This window comes from Amblyomma mixtum, chromosome 2 (genome assembly GCF_055824585.1).
Source record: "Amblyomma mixtum isolate Tamu chromosome 2, ASM5582458v1, whole genome shotgun sequence".
NCBI classification, from domain to species: domain Eukaryota; kingdom Metazoa; phylum Arthropoda; class Arachnida; order Ixodida; family Ixodidae; genus Amblyomma; species Amblyomma mixtum.
Genome location: NC_143013.1, coordinates 248,449,904 through 248,466,063, shown reverse-complemented (window position 1 = coordinate 248,466,063; position 16,160 = coordinate 248,449,904). Strand labels below are relative to the sequence as shown.

Genomic DNA, 16,160 nt, shown 5'->3' with positions numbered 1-16,160 from the left:
AGCTGGCGTGAGGCTCTGTAGGACTGCGTCAGCTCGCTGAATGTGAGCATGCGCTCCTTCGTGAATCCCCGATCTGACGCCAGCTGAGCCCGGTTTAAGGAACCTCGGGCTAAAAGGTTGGCGGCCTCGTTTCCGGGATTCCCGGAGTGCGCTGGCATCCATATCAGCCCAACTTGGCGGGGTGGGGGTGCATCGGGCGAGTCCAGTATGCCAAAAGCAGGGACATGAGCAAAATTTAGAATCGAGTTTTCGAGTCACTTAAAATGTACCGGGCTTCCGTGCGGGTGATAGCAAGTGCAATGGCGGCTTCCTCTGCAGCCTCTCGGGAGGTGTCTGGAGGGAGAGGTAGTGTGAGGAGGGCGGATAAAGAGGAGTCCGCCACAACTGCTGTGACTTCACCACCCGTGCAGGCAGCGTCCACCCATACGGCGTCCGGCTCGGAGCCGTACGCTTGATGGAGTGATTTCGCACGGGCTCTACCGCGCTGCTCATGGTGGGATGGGTGCATATTCCTCAGGAGCGGCCTGATGAGGAGCTCTCTGTGAAGGGGTCGTGGGATGGCGACGAGGGTTGGGTCGTTTGCCGGTATTCTGATTCAGAGGGAGTCCACGATATACCGATCTGTGGAGGTTCGTGTGAGCCTGATGTATTGGGCCTGTCGGTGGGCCTCCACCAGTTCCCCGATCGTGTTGTGGAGGCCCAGGCCTAGTAATCTGTCTGTGGGTGTGTTGAGGAGAAGATAGCCATATATTGTTGCGGGAGCTACATTGCCCAGAGTCTCGCTGTTTCGCGTGCTCTTGCACGACCATACTGCGCATGCGCCAGGTGCAAGTGACATCACTACGCACAGCTGGCGTGCTTCACAGCGAGCGCTCGCCTTCCTTTCCTTAAAACGATCGGAGTGTAAAACGTTGACAACGCCAACGCCAATGAACATAACGAACGCCGATGGCCTATGTTTTTAGCACCGCGTTTCTGGCACAACCTTGTCAATGCCTGCCGCTCACATCTGTCTCTCATCAGCCCACGTACCTATAAGCACGATTCAGGCGTCCACTGACCGAGGGAGCCATTATGCACATTTCATTTCCTTAAAATGATCGGAGCGCGACGAAACGTGGTCAACGGTAACGCCAATGAACACAACGAACGCCGAAGGTCTATGGCTTCAGCGCCGCGTTCCTGGCACAGAGAGAGATAGAGAGAGGAAATCTACAGCTGGTATGAGGTCACAGCAGCAGTAGCGCCACAGGTGCGCTGCGCGGCAAACACATACCGTAACTGCAGCCGGGCTCTCTGAAAGAGCGAGTTGGTCGCCCGTAATCTACAGCTGGTATGACGTCACAGCGGCAGTAGCGCCACAGGTGCGCGGCGCGGCGTAACCATAGAGTAATATAGAAGTAAAGAGCGGACACTCCCGTAGGCCCCAGCGGCCGACATTTGTGCACAGCGCACCTAGCGGACCCGGGGAAACGCAGTGGCCTCAGAGATGACAGGTTTTTAAACAGGAATCTTGGAGGCTCTACTTTCATTGCGTCTTGTGCGTTCTCCACTCTCGCGGAGGAGGCGGTGTCACATTGCCCAGCTGAGCAGCCGGCCACCAGCGTGACGATTACGGAGCACGCAACGATTATCCAGGTTTCCACGTGCAACGCTCGTCAAAAGCGTTTGGCTTTGATCGCTTGTCTGGACGCCGCGGCGAACACGTCACCCACAAGCCGCAAAGGCGTTATGCCACGCATCGCGTGCGCTTGGCAAGCGGCAGTGAACCTACTACGTGCATTCTGTCAGGGTGACAATGAGCGCATCAGTCACTCCGCAGAAGGAAGCCAAGACATGCCAAGACCATACTCTTTTTCTTTTTTTTTATTTGCACGTTCAGCGCCATCTGGCGGAAACGGGGAAGCGCCGAACTCGGCCGCGAAAGGGCCCGAGTGTCCGCTCTTTACTTTTGTGTTACTCTATGGCGTAACTGCAGCCGGGCTATCTGAAGGAGCGAGTTGGTCGCCCATATTTACTCCGCTAAAGGTCAAACGTAACTGCGGCCGGGTCACGCGAAGGCTTGAAAGTGCGAGTAGGTTTGCTTTCGCAATAAAAAAACGCAATTTTAACGATGGTTGGATCCGAGAATCCGTTTGTCTGTAGGGTGAACGTATATAGCATTGCGTGACTCGTCTACAGCGCGAAGTAGACATGCGTGTTGATGCACTGGCTTATCGTCCTGCGCAGGAAGGCGTGACACGGACCGTGTTGTGCAAATGTCGTTTTTAGGTTATGTTCCCCTTTATTTAGAAAAACACGGCGATCAGTAATTCAAAGCGCAATCTGGGTTCCACTTCAATTAAACGGCTGGAAACATACTACCTAGAAACTCTGGACAAGTGCATTGTTGACGGGAAGTGGCTTATGAACGCAGTTTTCTAGCACATCGGCGGATTTCATGTTCATAATCAACATGCACGCAGATCCTCCGGGGAGGCGAGCGTAGTTGTGCGCTATTTATTGTCGAAAACGAACCACACTAATTTCCTACGGCAGTTTTAGCCACTCGGTGCAAGCGCACGACAAAGCTAAAAAGCACGCTTATGTCAAGCATCAGAAGGTCTGTAGAGATTTTTATCAGTATGTTCTTAAGAATACCTCAGAGTATATCACAAAGTCAAAGAAATCTACACTTGAAGCACGACTGGAATGGTAGGTAGTTCAAAAGTCCTCTTTTTGTAAAAAAAAGAAAAAAAAACTTTGGAATAATTTCCAGTGTCCTGCAGTAACTACTTCAACAAACTGCGCCATATTGGCGTCACCATTACTAACAAGCTAGACACGAGTGAGCATGTCAACTTTATTGGCGGTTTGGCGATGCATAAGCCTGGCTTTTAAATATGGTTTGGTTTGGTTTATGGGGTACGTTTAACGTCCCAAAGCGACTAAGGCTATGAGAGACGCCGTAGTGGAGGGCTCCGGCAATTTCGACCACCTGGGGTTCTTTAACGTGCACTGACATCGCACAGTACACGGGCCTCGAATATCTCCTCCAAAGAAATTCAACCGCCGCGGCCGGGATCGAACCCGCGTCTTTCGGGGCAGGAGCCGAGCACCATAGCCACTGAGCCACCGCGGCGGCCTTTCCACAATGAAATTCCAAGATTATAATTCAGACGGTAAGCGAAAGCTTATAAACTATCCTCTGAACAGCGTTAGAATATCTTAGTGTAATCAGGAATCCTCGTCAACATTACCTCGCTCATAAACTCGAACAAGTTCGAAGGCCTCCAGTCGGGTTCATTTTTTCTGCCTACCAACGCCACTAATCACTAACAGCACTGCTTGCTCAGGCGCAAGTTCCAGCACTAACCATAAGAAGAAAGGTAACCAGGCTGAAGTTTCCCTGCCAGCTGTATCGCAACCAGTTCAACCTGGTTTCTGGCTTGTACTTGCGACCTCCTGGAACACTACCCTCTCGTATCAACCACCCGCATGCTATTATTACCTGCGTACACAGCTGATGTTTTTGAGCATTCTTTCATCCCTGAAACATTAATGCACTAGAATAACATGTATCCGCTATTGTTTATCAGTACATCTGCCGATGATTTTGTTAAAAAGTTGGAAACGTATGCTGTATAAATGATAATAAGGGACTAAATACTCATTGATATCCACACAAGCGCAGCCATACTGCTACAAAGGAAAGCTATGCAGTTTTCTCAGAAAAATTGCAGTTAAAGAGAAATTAGTTCTGGTACGGGGTTTTTGGTTTATCATCACTGCATAAACGATCTTGTTCGAGCTTTATTTCTGTTATTTTTGGGTTTGTTCAATCTATTGTATACCCACCCTGTATGGTGTGTGAAATAATTTTTTTCCTCCCAGTTCTTGTTTTTTTCTTATTTCATTCCCACCCTGCGACAGCCCAAAAGGACTAACAGGATTTTAATTATATAAATAAAACGGTATTGGAACATATGTTGTGGGCGGCGCCAACGCGTGGCTTCCTCTCAGGCATACGGGCGAAAACCTAGAATCTAAACCCAGTGGAAATATCCAGTCCGTCCCAATGAAAAAATTCTGTCCGTTTTCTCTAAGATTGGTTATTCAAAGAATCGCAACATCTCCCTTTGAAGCGGCCTAGGCCACAAAGTCTAACGGCCCCAGCTAACAGCTCTTCCAAATATAGATTAACATGTTATGCTGAGGCAGGTAATAAGCAGCGCTTAATTATTAATCTGCCCCCATCGTACTCTTTATGTAGGAAGACTGCAACCGCGACAGGCCGCGAAAGGCAGCGCATGGAATTTTGGCGAAATCTTGTAAGATATTGGTATATGTGCAATTCCTTGTGTAAATCAAAATAAATTTTTCTTAGGTGTTGTATGCACTAAGTTATGTCTGTTTGGAGGGTATAGTTGTCGACCAGTTGTAAATCTTTACAGCGATGAACAACCTCAACAGACACCAGACGGAGACATTTGTCTCCTTGCGTTGTCGTCTGCCGCCCTCCTGTGTCTTATCCTACCTGTTTCTCACTTTTTTACCTCCATCCCAAACAAAACCTCGCAAATTCGCACACAAGATAATTACGTCTTTACCAATAGACCAGATACACACTTCCTCACGGATGCGTAAAAACGAGAAGGAGGCGTCATAGAAGCAGAAAAAAAGTATCCTTACGTCGAAAAGTGAGTATGAGTAAGCAGCGTTACGTAGGAGGAGCCGCAGGCTCATCTAAATTACATGTCATTAGATTCTGTAATCGCGAATACGACTACTAATTTTTACCAGCTGCTTGTGGAAATGAAAATGAAATCTCATCAGGGGGCATGGAAAAATAGCCGTGAGTCAACTACGGAATGTGATGTGAGCACGAGATTGCCATAAGCAGACGGGGACCACTTTTTATCGATTTGTTTCAATAATTTATTTGTGTTCCAGTTTTCAACGCAGTTCGAAGTAGCGTTTCGGCCTGGGCAACCTAATTTCTTCTTAGTGGTCCATGAAGTTTCAGATGAACAGAAGTATGTTCTTCTGTAATGAAGAGCCAAAAGAAAAGTCAGTAAAGCAACACCAAGTCACCACCTTACAGTGCATAAGAAATGTAAGAATAAAATGACAGTCACTTGCTTATGAATTAGTCGCCTCAGTACAGGCGGTCTAGAATAAACGAGGCGAGATATTTCATTCTGTGGTTTTTCTCCACAAATTAGGATTGGTTTGCTTAAGGGAAGCCAGGGATGTAGACCTCAATTAAAAATGTCGGACTCGTTGCTCTGCTTATGACTTCGCTCTTTCTTAAAAAAAGAACATGCCAACACTTACACTTCTTGCGGAGGAGAGCACCGTACTGGTATGGGGTGCCAAGACCGTAGCCGTAGTTCAGGCCGTAGCCGAGGAGACCGTGGCCGTAACCGTAGTGGCCGACACCGTAGCCGAGGTTGCCAACACCGTAGCCGTAGACTGGGGCAGCGTGGTAGGCAGCGACGGCTGGGGCAGCGTGGGCAACGGTGGCCACAGCTGGGGCGTGGTGGACGGTGGTGGTGGCAACAGCTGGGGCAGCAGCGTAGGTAGCGACTGGGGCAGCAGCGTAGGTGGCGACGGCTGGAGCAGCGTGGGCGACGGTGGCAAGAGCTGGGGCAGCGTAGGTGGTGGCGACCTTAGTCACGGCTGGGGCAGCAGCGTAGGTGGCGACTGGGGCAGCGTAGGAGACCCTGGCGACTGGGGCAGCAGCGTAGGCGACCCTAGCGACTGGGGCAGCGGCGTAGGTGGCAACGGCTGGGGCAGCGTGGGCAACAGTGGCGACCTTGGTCACAGCTGGAGCAGCGGCGTAGGTGGCGACTGGAGCAGCGTAGGAGACCCTGGCGACTGGGGCAGCAGCGTAGGCGACCCTAGCGACTGGGGCAGCGGCGTAGGTGGCAACGGCTGGGGCGGCGTGGGCGACAGTGGTCACGGCTGGGGCAGCAGCGTAAGTGGCGATTGGGGCAGCGTGGGCGACGGTGGCCACAGCTGGAGCGGCGTGAACGGCAGTCACGGCTGGGGCAGCGTGGTAGGTGGACACAGTGCGAGCAACAGCTGGAGCAGCGACGGCGTAGCTGGCAGCTGGGGCGTAGCTGTAGCCGAGGCCAAGACCAGAGTAGCCGATGCCGTGGGAGAGGCCGTAGGTGGACAGGCCATAGCCACCGTAGCTACCGAGGCCGTAGCCGCCGATGCCGTAGCCTCCGGCAACGTAACCAGCGAAGGCGCTGGTGGCCAGAGCGAGAACGATGCAGGCACGGAACTGCGAACACGGGCAGAAGAGGGCATGTTGGAGGAAAATATGTTGGAGGAGAAGGTTCTACAGCAATTGCTATGTCTTTGGTGGAAGTGTCTATAGTCAGCGCATTTTTCTTATTTCATAACAACGCGTAGCGTTTTGCCGCTACTGAACTCTTGAGTATTCATTTTATGTCGCAGACTGTGGTGTAGTTTACTTTATACTTGTGAGAAAATTGATGTGGAGACTTTGGCTTAATAGGTTACGTTGTTCGGAAAGACGCACAGCGGATTTTCTCAGGAGTTTTGACCCCGGAGCTTCTCGTAGGTGATCTGGAAATGCATTGAAATTAACTTCCAGAACTCTCTTGATAAGCGCGTCGAGGTCGTAATAAATGTTACCTGAACGAAACGACACCCAGATCTAATGACTGGTTTGAAGTTATCAGGTGGTATTATTGATGCGAGTAGATCCCAGCAACTCTGGGTTGACTGTACTGATGCTTGGTGCAACAATACTTTTGTGCTTTGAGCTGTCGCTGTCCTGGGAAATCCTATACAGGACCATATTGCAAGTTTCTTACTTCTTTTGTTGCCAGAACTATTGAATGGGAAGGAGCGCTTCATTTGATCTCGTGCAAATCTAAAGACTGGCAGAGATTTGGCGGCTTGTCACTGCCACAAGACAGCAATTGTTTTTCTACCCTTAGAAACACAAAATCGCCGCTACTCCATGGTGCCCCAGAATCTAACGCCATATACTAGCTTCGCTTTAGAAACTGTGAAGCAGAAATATGATGCCATAGTCCTACATAAGCATATGATACACAAGATTGGAACTAATTCCGAAGAAAATAAAATACTGAGTGGTTCTCACCATGGCTTCGCTGCGTTGATAACGGAGGAGCAAAAGCTTCTGATTTTGTGCGGCGGTCGCTGTTTCTTTTATACAGAAAGCCACCTAAGCTTCTAGCTTATTGGAGAATGGTTATGACGTAAGCAATTCTCCGGATTCAACCGGTTGAAACACCTTCGTGTGGAACAAGGGAAGTTCTTATGCCCTCTTCTTCACCACCTGTAACACGCTACCTGATCCCGTTCTTTCTCCCTCGTTGGGTGAGGACGAGGCTAGGTCACTTACGTCCGAGAACTGTTACGTGCGTTGCTTGTGAGTGGGCTTTTATTCTTATCGAACGGGTTGGATTCCAGTATCTTAAGCTAGCGTTTAAGAATTCAAGCGCTGCACGGGGCGCGCCCTTTTCTTGCAGAACTTATACGAGCGAAGAATATGATCGGCATTTGAAATGAGTTCGAAGGTTGCACGTGGTATACTACGGTGCCCATACCATTTACAACTGTGACGCTACATCTGCGAGAACTGACGTTCTATGATATTGTATTGTTTTAGTTAGGCAAAAATGATGAGTCGCAATAAACGGCTGCTATACGACACTGATTACGAAATGAGGGAATCCTTTGGGGCAACGTTGGGCTGAAAGCTGTTTGACTGAAGTTGATGTCACAGAGTTCTATTCTAAAATGGCTTTATTTTGCGCTGCAATACTGAACACTTCGCAAATGAACCTTGTGGCAGATCTGAAAGAAAGTTTTTGTTTTTAATTTGAGACTGAAATAAAAGAACTTGGTAATGAAATGAAGAAACCGAAGCAAGCTACGCGTAAAAAAATTGTCGGCGTGCCACTAAGATACAAGGAGGTAGCGCAGCGAGTGAGGGAACGAACGAGAGTTATGTGACCTAATTGAAATCAAGATGTAGTAGTGAGCTTTGGCAGGGCACGCAATGCGCAGTAAAGATAACCGATGGTGGTTAAGAGCAGCGGACTCGATTTCAAGTGAAGGTAAACGTAGCAGGAGGCTGCAGAAAGTTGGGTGTGTGGTTAAGATTTCAAAATTCTCCTGAATAAGTTGTCTTCATCTGACACATGACGGGGTAAATTTGAGGTATATGTGAGAAGCCTTTTCTACGCTGTGTGCACTGTAACGACGATGATGACGAACGAAGTATGTACCAGTCCTAACCACAGAGTTTTCTGATGAAACGATGCGTACCTGTTTTTATTCATAACGCGGCAATATGTGCCTTGGGTGATATTTTGGCGTCTTTTTTCTTTTAGTGACCCGTTGTGGCGGTTGTACACTTGCTGCAGTGAGGCGTTGTGCATTAAAAAATGCACTTGTTTTTAAAATAGCGAAAGGAAACATGCAAAACAAACGATTACCTTTTATGGTGTGGATCAGTCAATACAGGGCTCAAGAACGAGCCCTTCTCTTGTCCTATCATCAAACAATGTACCATGAAGGTAGCCTATTCAGTCACATAACAGGTAATCCCAGGAAAATTGTCATCATTCAAACAAGCTGATGTTGTCGCTTCCCAGAGGAAGAAATTAATAAACGGTGTTTGAATATAATGCATATGCTGAAATATTACTGCGCCCCTTTTCTTCCTTTTTTTCTGATTCGAAGACTTGCCATGGGCCATAAGGAGATGGTGACGACAATCGTTCCTACTTGGTGCCTGCTTTTCATTGGACGAAACTGAATAAAATAACTTATACCTTTACTTGTACACACTGTGGCCAAGGGATATAGACGAGGCAGCTATCTCTGTCGCCACGCATCGTGAGGAAAGGCTGGGAGTTTGCTTGAAACTCTAAAAGCGCCTAGAACAGCTTTCCTTTTTTGTCTTGCTTTTTGGTTATCTTTATCTGCCGTGGAGTTTGCTTCTAGATCGTTGTCATGTGTACTTCGTTCATCGTCGCCGGCACGCAGCTTTTTTCACACCTTGTATTGCCAGCCATTACCACTACGTTCGAATTTTGGTAATTGTTGTTACATGCATGACATGCAGAAAGCATCAGGACTCGATTTTTTATTCAGCAAAAAATTTTATTCCCCTCGAATGCATGGATTTTAATGTTAGATCACATATTCCGCAATGTGTGTGTGTGTGTGTGTGCGCGCGCGTGTGTGTATGTGTGTGTGTGTGTGTGTGTGTGCGTATGTGCGTGTGTGCGTGCGTGCGTGTGTCTGTGTCTGTGTGTGTGCGTGCGTGCGCACGAGCGTGTGTGTGTTTGTCTGTGTGTGTGTGTTTCGTTTTATATATTACAAAAATTGTACAGGTGGCGTGTTGCGGCGCCTTCTTTAAGGGCCAACCCGTGGTGGTAAGTTTGAGTTCTCTTCGAATACTTCTTTCCCGAAACAAAATATCACACTAAACTTTTTTACCGAATAAATTTTTCCCTGATATCAACCATTCATTGGCATTTCAAACAAGCAGATGTTGCTGCTTCTGAATACTGCTCACAGGTGCACTTGAAGCAGCTTTTAAAATCCGCCAGGCTTCGGCATTAAAGCCCACGCGTCCTTTCAATTTATTTCTTTTCATCCCCTGGATTTATTTTTCTTAATTATTTTTCTCTGCTTTGGAAGCCTTCTTGTCTCTTACCTCGATTTATTCATTTATTCCGAGCAGGCACAGTTTTACCGGCTGTCACTGTATTGGAATGTTTTTTTTTTCCGCAATGGTCACACTCATCAAATGCTCTTTCTCATGAGGTTTCTCCTTTTACTTCTATATCCCCCTGCACATAGTTCTCTCCCCAAACCCAAAGAAGTTGCGTGGAGGCAATTCCAAGCGAACACCTTCCGCAACCTCGTGATATATGCCTGCATGTACCCAGGGGTCTACTCCCCTTCCTGTCAACTATGTGGCCAACATGCCACTCTCTCCCACATACTTTGGGCTTGCCCTCGGGACTCCCCCCTCGAGGCTTGCAGCTCTCCAATCCAGACCAGTGGGAGGCCGCATTGCTCAGTTCCGACTTCGACACACAAATCCGGGTTGTGACAAGAGCCCTAGAATTCGCCAAACGCCACGGGCTCATGGCCACTTGATGGGGCTATAACGCCACAGCATTAGCTACATTTGTCGACGAAAATAAAGTGTATCCTCCTCCTCCCCTTTTAATTTTGTGTATCCTAATAATAGGGGTTTTCGCTACGTGCTCATACAAGCCCAGGCAGTCAAGAAAGTACAAAGTTTTAAAAAGCACCTTTTCTTCCCTTTTGTGATTTCCTTTATTCTCGTCCTTAATATGGGTGTTAGTTCAAAGTACGCCAAGAGAGAGTGAGAAACAACTTTATTGCCATAGATTGGCGGGATTTAGGGCAGGTGGGCTTGGTGTGGCCCCCAGGTGGGGGCGACTTCCTGGGCCCACGAAATGAGTGCCAGTTGGATGGTCTTGTCTGGCCTTTTGAGGAGTTGGTTCCATCCGTCTTCGGAGGGAGCTGGCAGTAAGGTTCGAGGGGGCGGATTTCCCGCGCAACCCCAGAGGATGTGAGCCTGGGTGGCGATTTCTCCCTGGTAACAATTTTGGCAGACGGGGTCGTATTCCCCGTCTGTGATGAGTGAAAGTCTAGAATGGCCAAGGATAGAGGGTGTCTGCAACCTGCGGAGCAAGGTGGCTTGCGCTCGATTCAAGTCGGGGTGTGGAGGCGGGAACAGGCGTCTCATCTCTCTGTAGAGGTTGGTAATTTCGGCAGAGGTCTGGGGAGCCTCGGCAAGAGCGTCTGGGTCCGTGGGGCCGGCCGCCCGGTTGGTTAGTTCTCGGGCTAGTCGGTCGACCCCTTCGTTTCCAGAGTTTCCCGCGTGGGCGGGTACCCAGACCAGGTTGATCTTATGGTCGGGAGTGCAGCCGCGAAGGATGCGTGCAGCGGGGTGGCAGATAAAGCCTGCCGAGTAATTTTGTATTGCTCTTTTGGAGTCGCTGAGGACTGTGCGCGTACGTGGGTCAGCGATGGCCAGCGCGATGGCGGTTTCTTCTGCCGCTGTCGGAGAGTGAGCTACTACTGTGGCGGCGGTGACGAGAGTAGACTGTGGCGTGGTTGCACAAGCCACGTATGTGTTTGCACTTTGCCGTGCAGCATCTACGTATATTGCGTGTTCGTCGGCAAGGTATGTGGCATCTAGTGCTTGGGCTTTTAGCTGACGGCGCGTATCATGGCGGCCAGGTAGCATGTTTTTGGGGATTGGTTTTATAACTAGGTGGCTATAGACCCCTATCGGAATGGGCGTCGTGGGGTGGACGTCGCCTATGGGGTTGATGTTGAGACGGTCAAGTATGAGCCGCCCGTGTTTAGTGTGGGAGAGGCGGTGGATTTGGGCGGTCTTGTGTGCCTCTATGAGTTCTGTGAGCGTGTTGTAGATGCCGAGTTGGAGGAGGTGCTGTGTGGTGGCGTACTGAGGTAGCCCCAGTGCCGCTTTGTACGCTGGACGTATAATGCTGTTCACAGCTTCCTCGTCCTTCCGGCGGAGGTGATAGTAGGGGTAGGAGTAGACTATCCTGCTAATGAGGAAAGTTTGCGTGAGCCGACAGAGGTCATCCTCCTTCATACCTCTGCGGCGGGTGCTGATGCGGCGGATAAGGCCGTTGATCTGATTGGCTGTGGTGCGGAGGCGCTGAATGGCCTCCGGGTTTTGCGTGTTGTTCTGTATTAACATACCCAGAACGCGGATGGTGCGGACCGGAGGTATGGGATGTGTGTCGACTTGAAGCACAATAGGTTCTTGCGGGTCGGGGACGGGCAGGCGAGCTCGTCTGTCCCTGATGACTAGTAATTCGGACTTCGTGGAGGAGCATGTGAGCCCGTTCGCCTGTACAAAGGAGTGTACTTTATCGATTGCTGTTTGGAGGGTGTTTTGGATTTCTCCGTCAGAGCCAGAGTTGGTCCATAGGGTAATGTCATCGGCATATATTGAGTGTTTAATGTGAGGTATCTCTTCCAGGAGCGGAGGGAGGCCTCTCATTGTAGTGTTGAAAAGGAACGGAGATAGGACTGCTCCTTGTGGTGTTCCTCGGGTGCCTAGTGTGATCTTCTCGCTGTGGAGGTCTGCATTGTGAAGTTCTGCTGTACGGTTATGAAGAAAGTGGGCGATGTAGTTGTAAGTGCGAGTGCTTACATTCATTTGGGAGAGGTTTGCCAGGATGGAAGCATGTGACACGTTGTCGAAAGCCTTGCTGACATCTAGGCTTAGGATGGTTCGTGTAGCTCGGATGGGTCTCGGATCGAGGATGTCGTGTTGGATTTGCCACATAATGTCTTGAGTGGAGAGGCCGGTTCTGAAGCCGATCATAGTGGGGGGAAAAAGGTCCTCTTAGTCTACGTGAGTGTGGAGTCTATTGAGTATGACGTGTTCCATGACCTTTCCCAGGCAGGACGTGAGCGATATGGGCCGAAGGTGTCCCAGCTCGAGTCGTTTGCCTGGCTTAGGTATGAAAATCACTTTGGCATGCTTCCAAGTGTCTGGAAGGCGACCCTCATGCCAGTGTTGGTTGAAGAGGTCCGTGAGTGCCTCGACGGACTGATCTTCGAGGTTACGAAACATCTTGTTGGTTATGTGGTCGTCGCCAGCGGCCGCGGTGGTTTTAATCTGTTTGAGGGCGGCGCGGACTTCTCCTGCCGTGATGTTGGCGTCCATGTTGGTGTTCTGAGCACCTGTGTATCCTGAAGGGATGGGAATTTCAGTGGAAGTATTGATGTATTTGTCTTTCAGGGTAGCGAGGAGTTCCTCATTTGTTCCCTGAAAAGCGTGTATGACACGGGTGAGGTTCCTGTGAGATGTGGATTTGGTGTGAGTTGGGTCCAGTAGATGTCTGAGCAAGAACCACGAGTTTTTGCATCCCAACTGGCCGTTAAGACGGTCGCAGGTTTGATGCCATTGCTCCTGACTCAGTTTGACGGAGTAAGCTTCGATCTCTCGCTCGAGGCGAACGAGACGGAGCTTGAGGGGTCGATTGTGTTTTTGGCGGAGCCAGCGAGCCCTAAGACTGCGCTGGGCCTCCCACATGTGTATGAGTTTGGCGTGGTCGATTGTGTTTTTGGCGGAGCCAGCGAGCCCTAAGACTGCGCTGGGTCTCCCACATTTGTATGAGTTTGGCGTCGGGAGAGGGGCCATCCTCACGCCAAAGCTGCTCTGGTTTAGCTAGTTGTACTTTTAGAGCGCAGTTCTTTGACGCCCTTTTCTGCCTTGGTGGCGTCGCCGTCGCCGTTGTCCATTGTAACCAGCGGTGGACACCTTAGTCGCGCTTTAAGGTGCCAAACCAATGGAGCCGGAGCTTGGAAAGCAAAGAAAAGGCACGTAATTGCCCTCTTGGAACAGTGGACACCTCAAGCGTGCTTTAAGCTACATGGCGCTAGGGAAAGATGTGCACTGCATGCCTTGACATTAACGTTGTGCCATGAAGGAAAGGAAGAGCGCATAACTGGCTCTCTGGGGTCAGTGAACGGCTGAATTATAGTACGTGGAGCGATGAGAGAGAGATGCGGGCGGCAAGCATTAACAACGTTGTGCCAGAAACCGCGATGAAGCCATAGGCCATGAGGAGGAGGAGGAGGAAAACTTTTATTCCTATTTACAGTGAGAGGTCGATGGGGCGAGCCGGAAGGGCCCGCCCCTTACAAACACTAGGAGGGATCCCTAGTCCGGGATCCCTGTAGCTTCCGCAGCGGCCCGGGCTCTAGCTACCAATGCCTGTTGGGCATGGAGTTCGGAGCAGCCGCGCAGGGCAGCTTCCCAGTCCTCTCCAGTGGGGTGGAGGTGGGGTGGGTAGGCAGGATTGGAAGGGCATGCCCACATCATGTGGTAGGTGTCCGAAAACTCCTCCTCACAGTGTGGGCACGCGCCCGAGAAAGAAGAATTGAAGTGCTTATGTACTGCCGGGCACAGTACAGTATTGGTATAGAGGCGGAGAAGCCAGCGCTCCTCCACCCTGGTGAGGCCTTTACAGGGAGTGGGATAGAGACCATGAAAATTTTGATAAAGAGAGGTGATCTCTTTAAAGGTGATGGCCGGATTGAAATTGAATTCCGGATCAGGCTGCGGATGAGGCGACGCCCGGTGAGTAAGCGCGCGGGCGGCAGCGTCTGCTGCCTCGTTCCCCTCAAGACCTGCATGAGCCGGAGCCCACACGATGGTACGATGGGTCGGAAACCCTGTGTATTCGCATGCGTGGAGAATTTTGAAAGCACGGTCTGGAATATACCCTTGCTCAATATTGCGGCAGGCGCCTCTGGAGTCCGTAATAATGACTCGGGACTCTGGATCTGCGGCGGCCAGTGCAATGGCGATCTCTTCCGCAAATGTAATGTTTGGGGCACGGAAAGTAAGGCCCTGAACTGTAGTGTTTTGGTGGATGACGGCCGCCGTGTACCAACCCCCATGGTGTGGGCCGGCCGCATCCACATAGAAGACACCTGGCTTATGGCCATATTGTTGAGAAATAGCCTCCGCCCGCGCGAGACGGCGACCATCATGGGCGTCTGCAGTCATGTTCTTCGGAAGGGGTCGCACCTGGAGTGCAAAGCGCCAGGCTTCAGGGATGCGGACCCGTTCTTCTTTATGTGTTGCGTAGGATATGTGTAAGCAGGTCAGAAGGCGGCTCCCCGCAGGTGTTTTGCTTAGGCGCAAGTATTTATTGTTAAGATGAGCTTCTCGTAACTCACCAAAGGTGTTGGTCATCCCCAGACCGAGGAGACGCTTGTTGGACGTCGTTATGGGGAGGTCGAGCGCTCTCTTATAAATCTTGCGGAGAACTACTTCTAAGGCATTCTCATCGCATTTGCGTAGTTGGAGGTAGGGAGCCGAATATAAAATCCGGCTGGTCACGAATGCATTGGCCAGCCGCAGGGCATCTTTGCATCGTAGTCCCCCCTTTTTATTGGACACCCGGCGGAGCATCCGACCCACCTGGTCCCCCACCTTACGTAGCTTGTTTAGGGTAGTGTCTATCTTGCGCCTATGATGAATGAAAAGCCCCAGTACCCGGATCTCCTCGTGTTCAGGTATCGGCCCGCTAAGTAGGGAAAGGGCAATTTTGGTTGTGCACTTTGAGTTGGGGCGTATGTGCACAAATTCAGATTTGCTCGGGGAGCATTCAAGACCACAGCGACGAGCGTATTCGTCCACAATAGCTGCCGCTTGTTGCAGGTTGGTCTCGATGTCTCCAACCGATTGTTGTGTTGCCCAGAGGGTGATGTCGTCCGCATACAGAGCGTGCTGCACACCGGCGACCTCTGCCAGCTGGGTAGGGAGCTTCATCATGGCCAGATTAAATAGTAATGGCGAGAGGACAGCTCCCTGTGGGGTCCCTCGTGTGCCAAGTTGATATGGGCCATATTCTGTGTCTTGCAGCCGGATATAGGATTGGCGATCTGTAAGGAATTCTTTGATATAATTGAAAGTATTGCGCCCACAGTCTGTTTGCGACAAGTGGGATAGGATGATCTCGTGGGTCACATTGTCAAAAGCCCCCCGCAGGTCAAGTGCGACGACTACTTTATCATTGCTGGGGTGCTCGACGGGGTCGAGAATCTCCTTGTGAAGTTGCAACAGGACATCTTGTGCGGATCGGTGTGGGCGGAAACCGTACATGGTGTCTGCGAAAATGTTTTGCTGTTCCAGGAAAGCCGACAATCTGTCGCGGACCATAGTCTCCATCAGCTTCCCCACACACGAAGTGAGGGAGATGGGCCGGAGGTTGTCGGTGTTAATGGCTTTACCTGGCTTGGGAATGAAAGTTACTAGTGCCGTTTTCCAATCTATGGGGAGTGGTGTGCCTCCATTCCAGATAGTGTTGAAGTAATCGAGGAGAGTTTCGTAGGCGGGATCTGGGAGGTTGGGAATAAGCTTTACCGTCACCTTGTCCCGGCCTGGTGCTGTACCTCGCTTCATTTTAGCCAGGGCCGCTTTTAGGTCATGGAGCTGGAACGGTTGATCCAAATCCGCGTTCTCGGAACCTGCATACGAGTACGCCTGACCACGGGGATCCTGGTGCATACTCAAATATTTGTCGCGGAGCGCATCGGCCAGTTTGGCCGTGTCTCCAGTGAAG

At 50.4% G+C, this 16,160-nt stretch overlaps 1 protein-coding gene across 1 annotated transcript in view; it reads right to left on the bottom strand.

Annotated features, from left to right (window-relative positions):
* LOC149363392 (uncharacterized) overlaps positions 1 to 16,160 on the bottom strand; it is a 65,248-nt gene that overhangs the window by 48,990 nt on the left and 98 nt on the right. Inside the window, exon 2 of the mRNA XM_089568513.1 lies at positions 5,303 to 6,271. Within this exon, the coding sequence (XP_089424639.1) occupies positions 5,303 to 6,271 (969 nt within the window). The remainder of the gene's footprint in view (positions 1 to 5,302; positions 6,272 to 16,160) is intronic.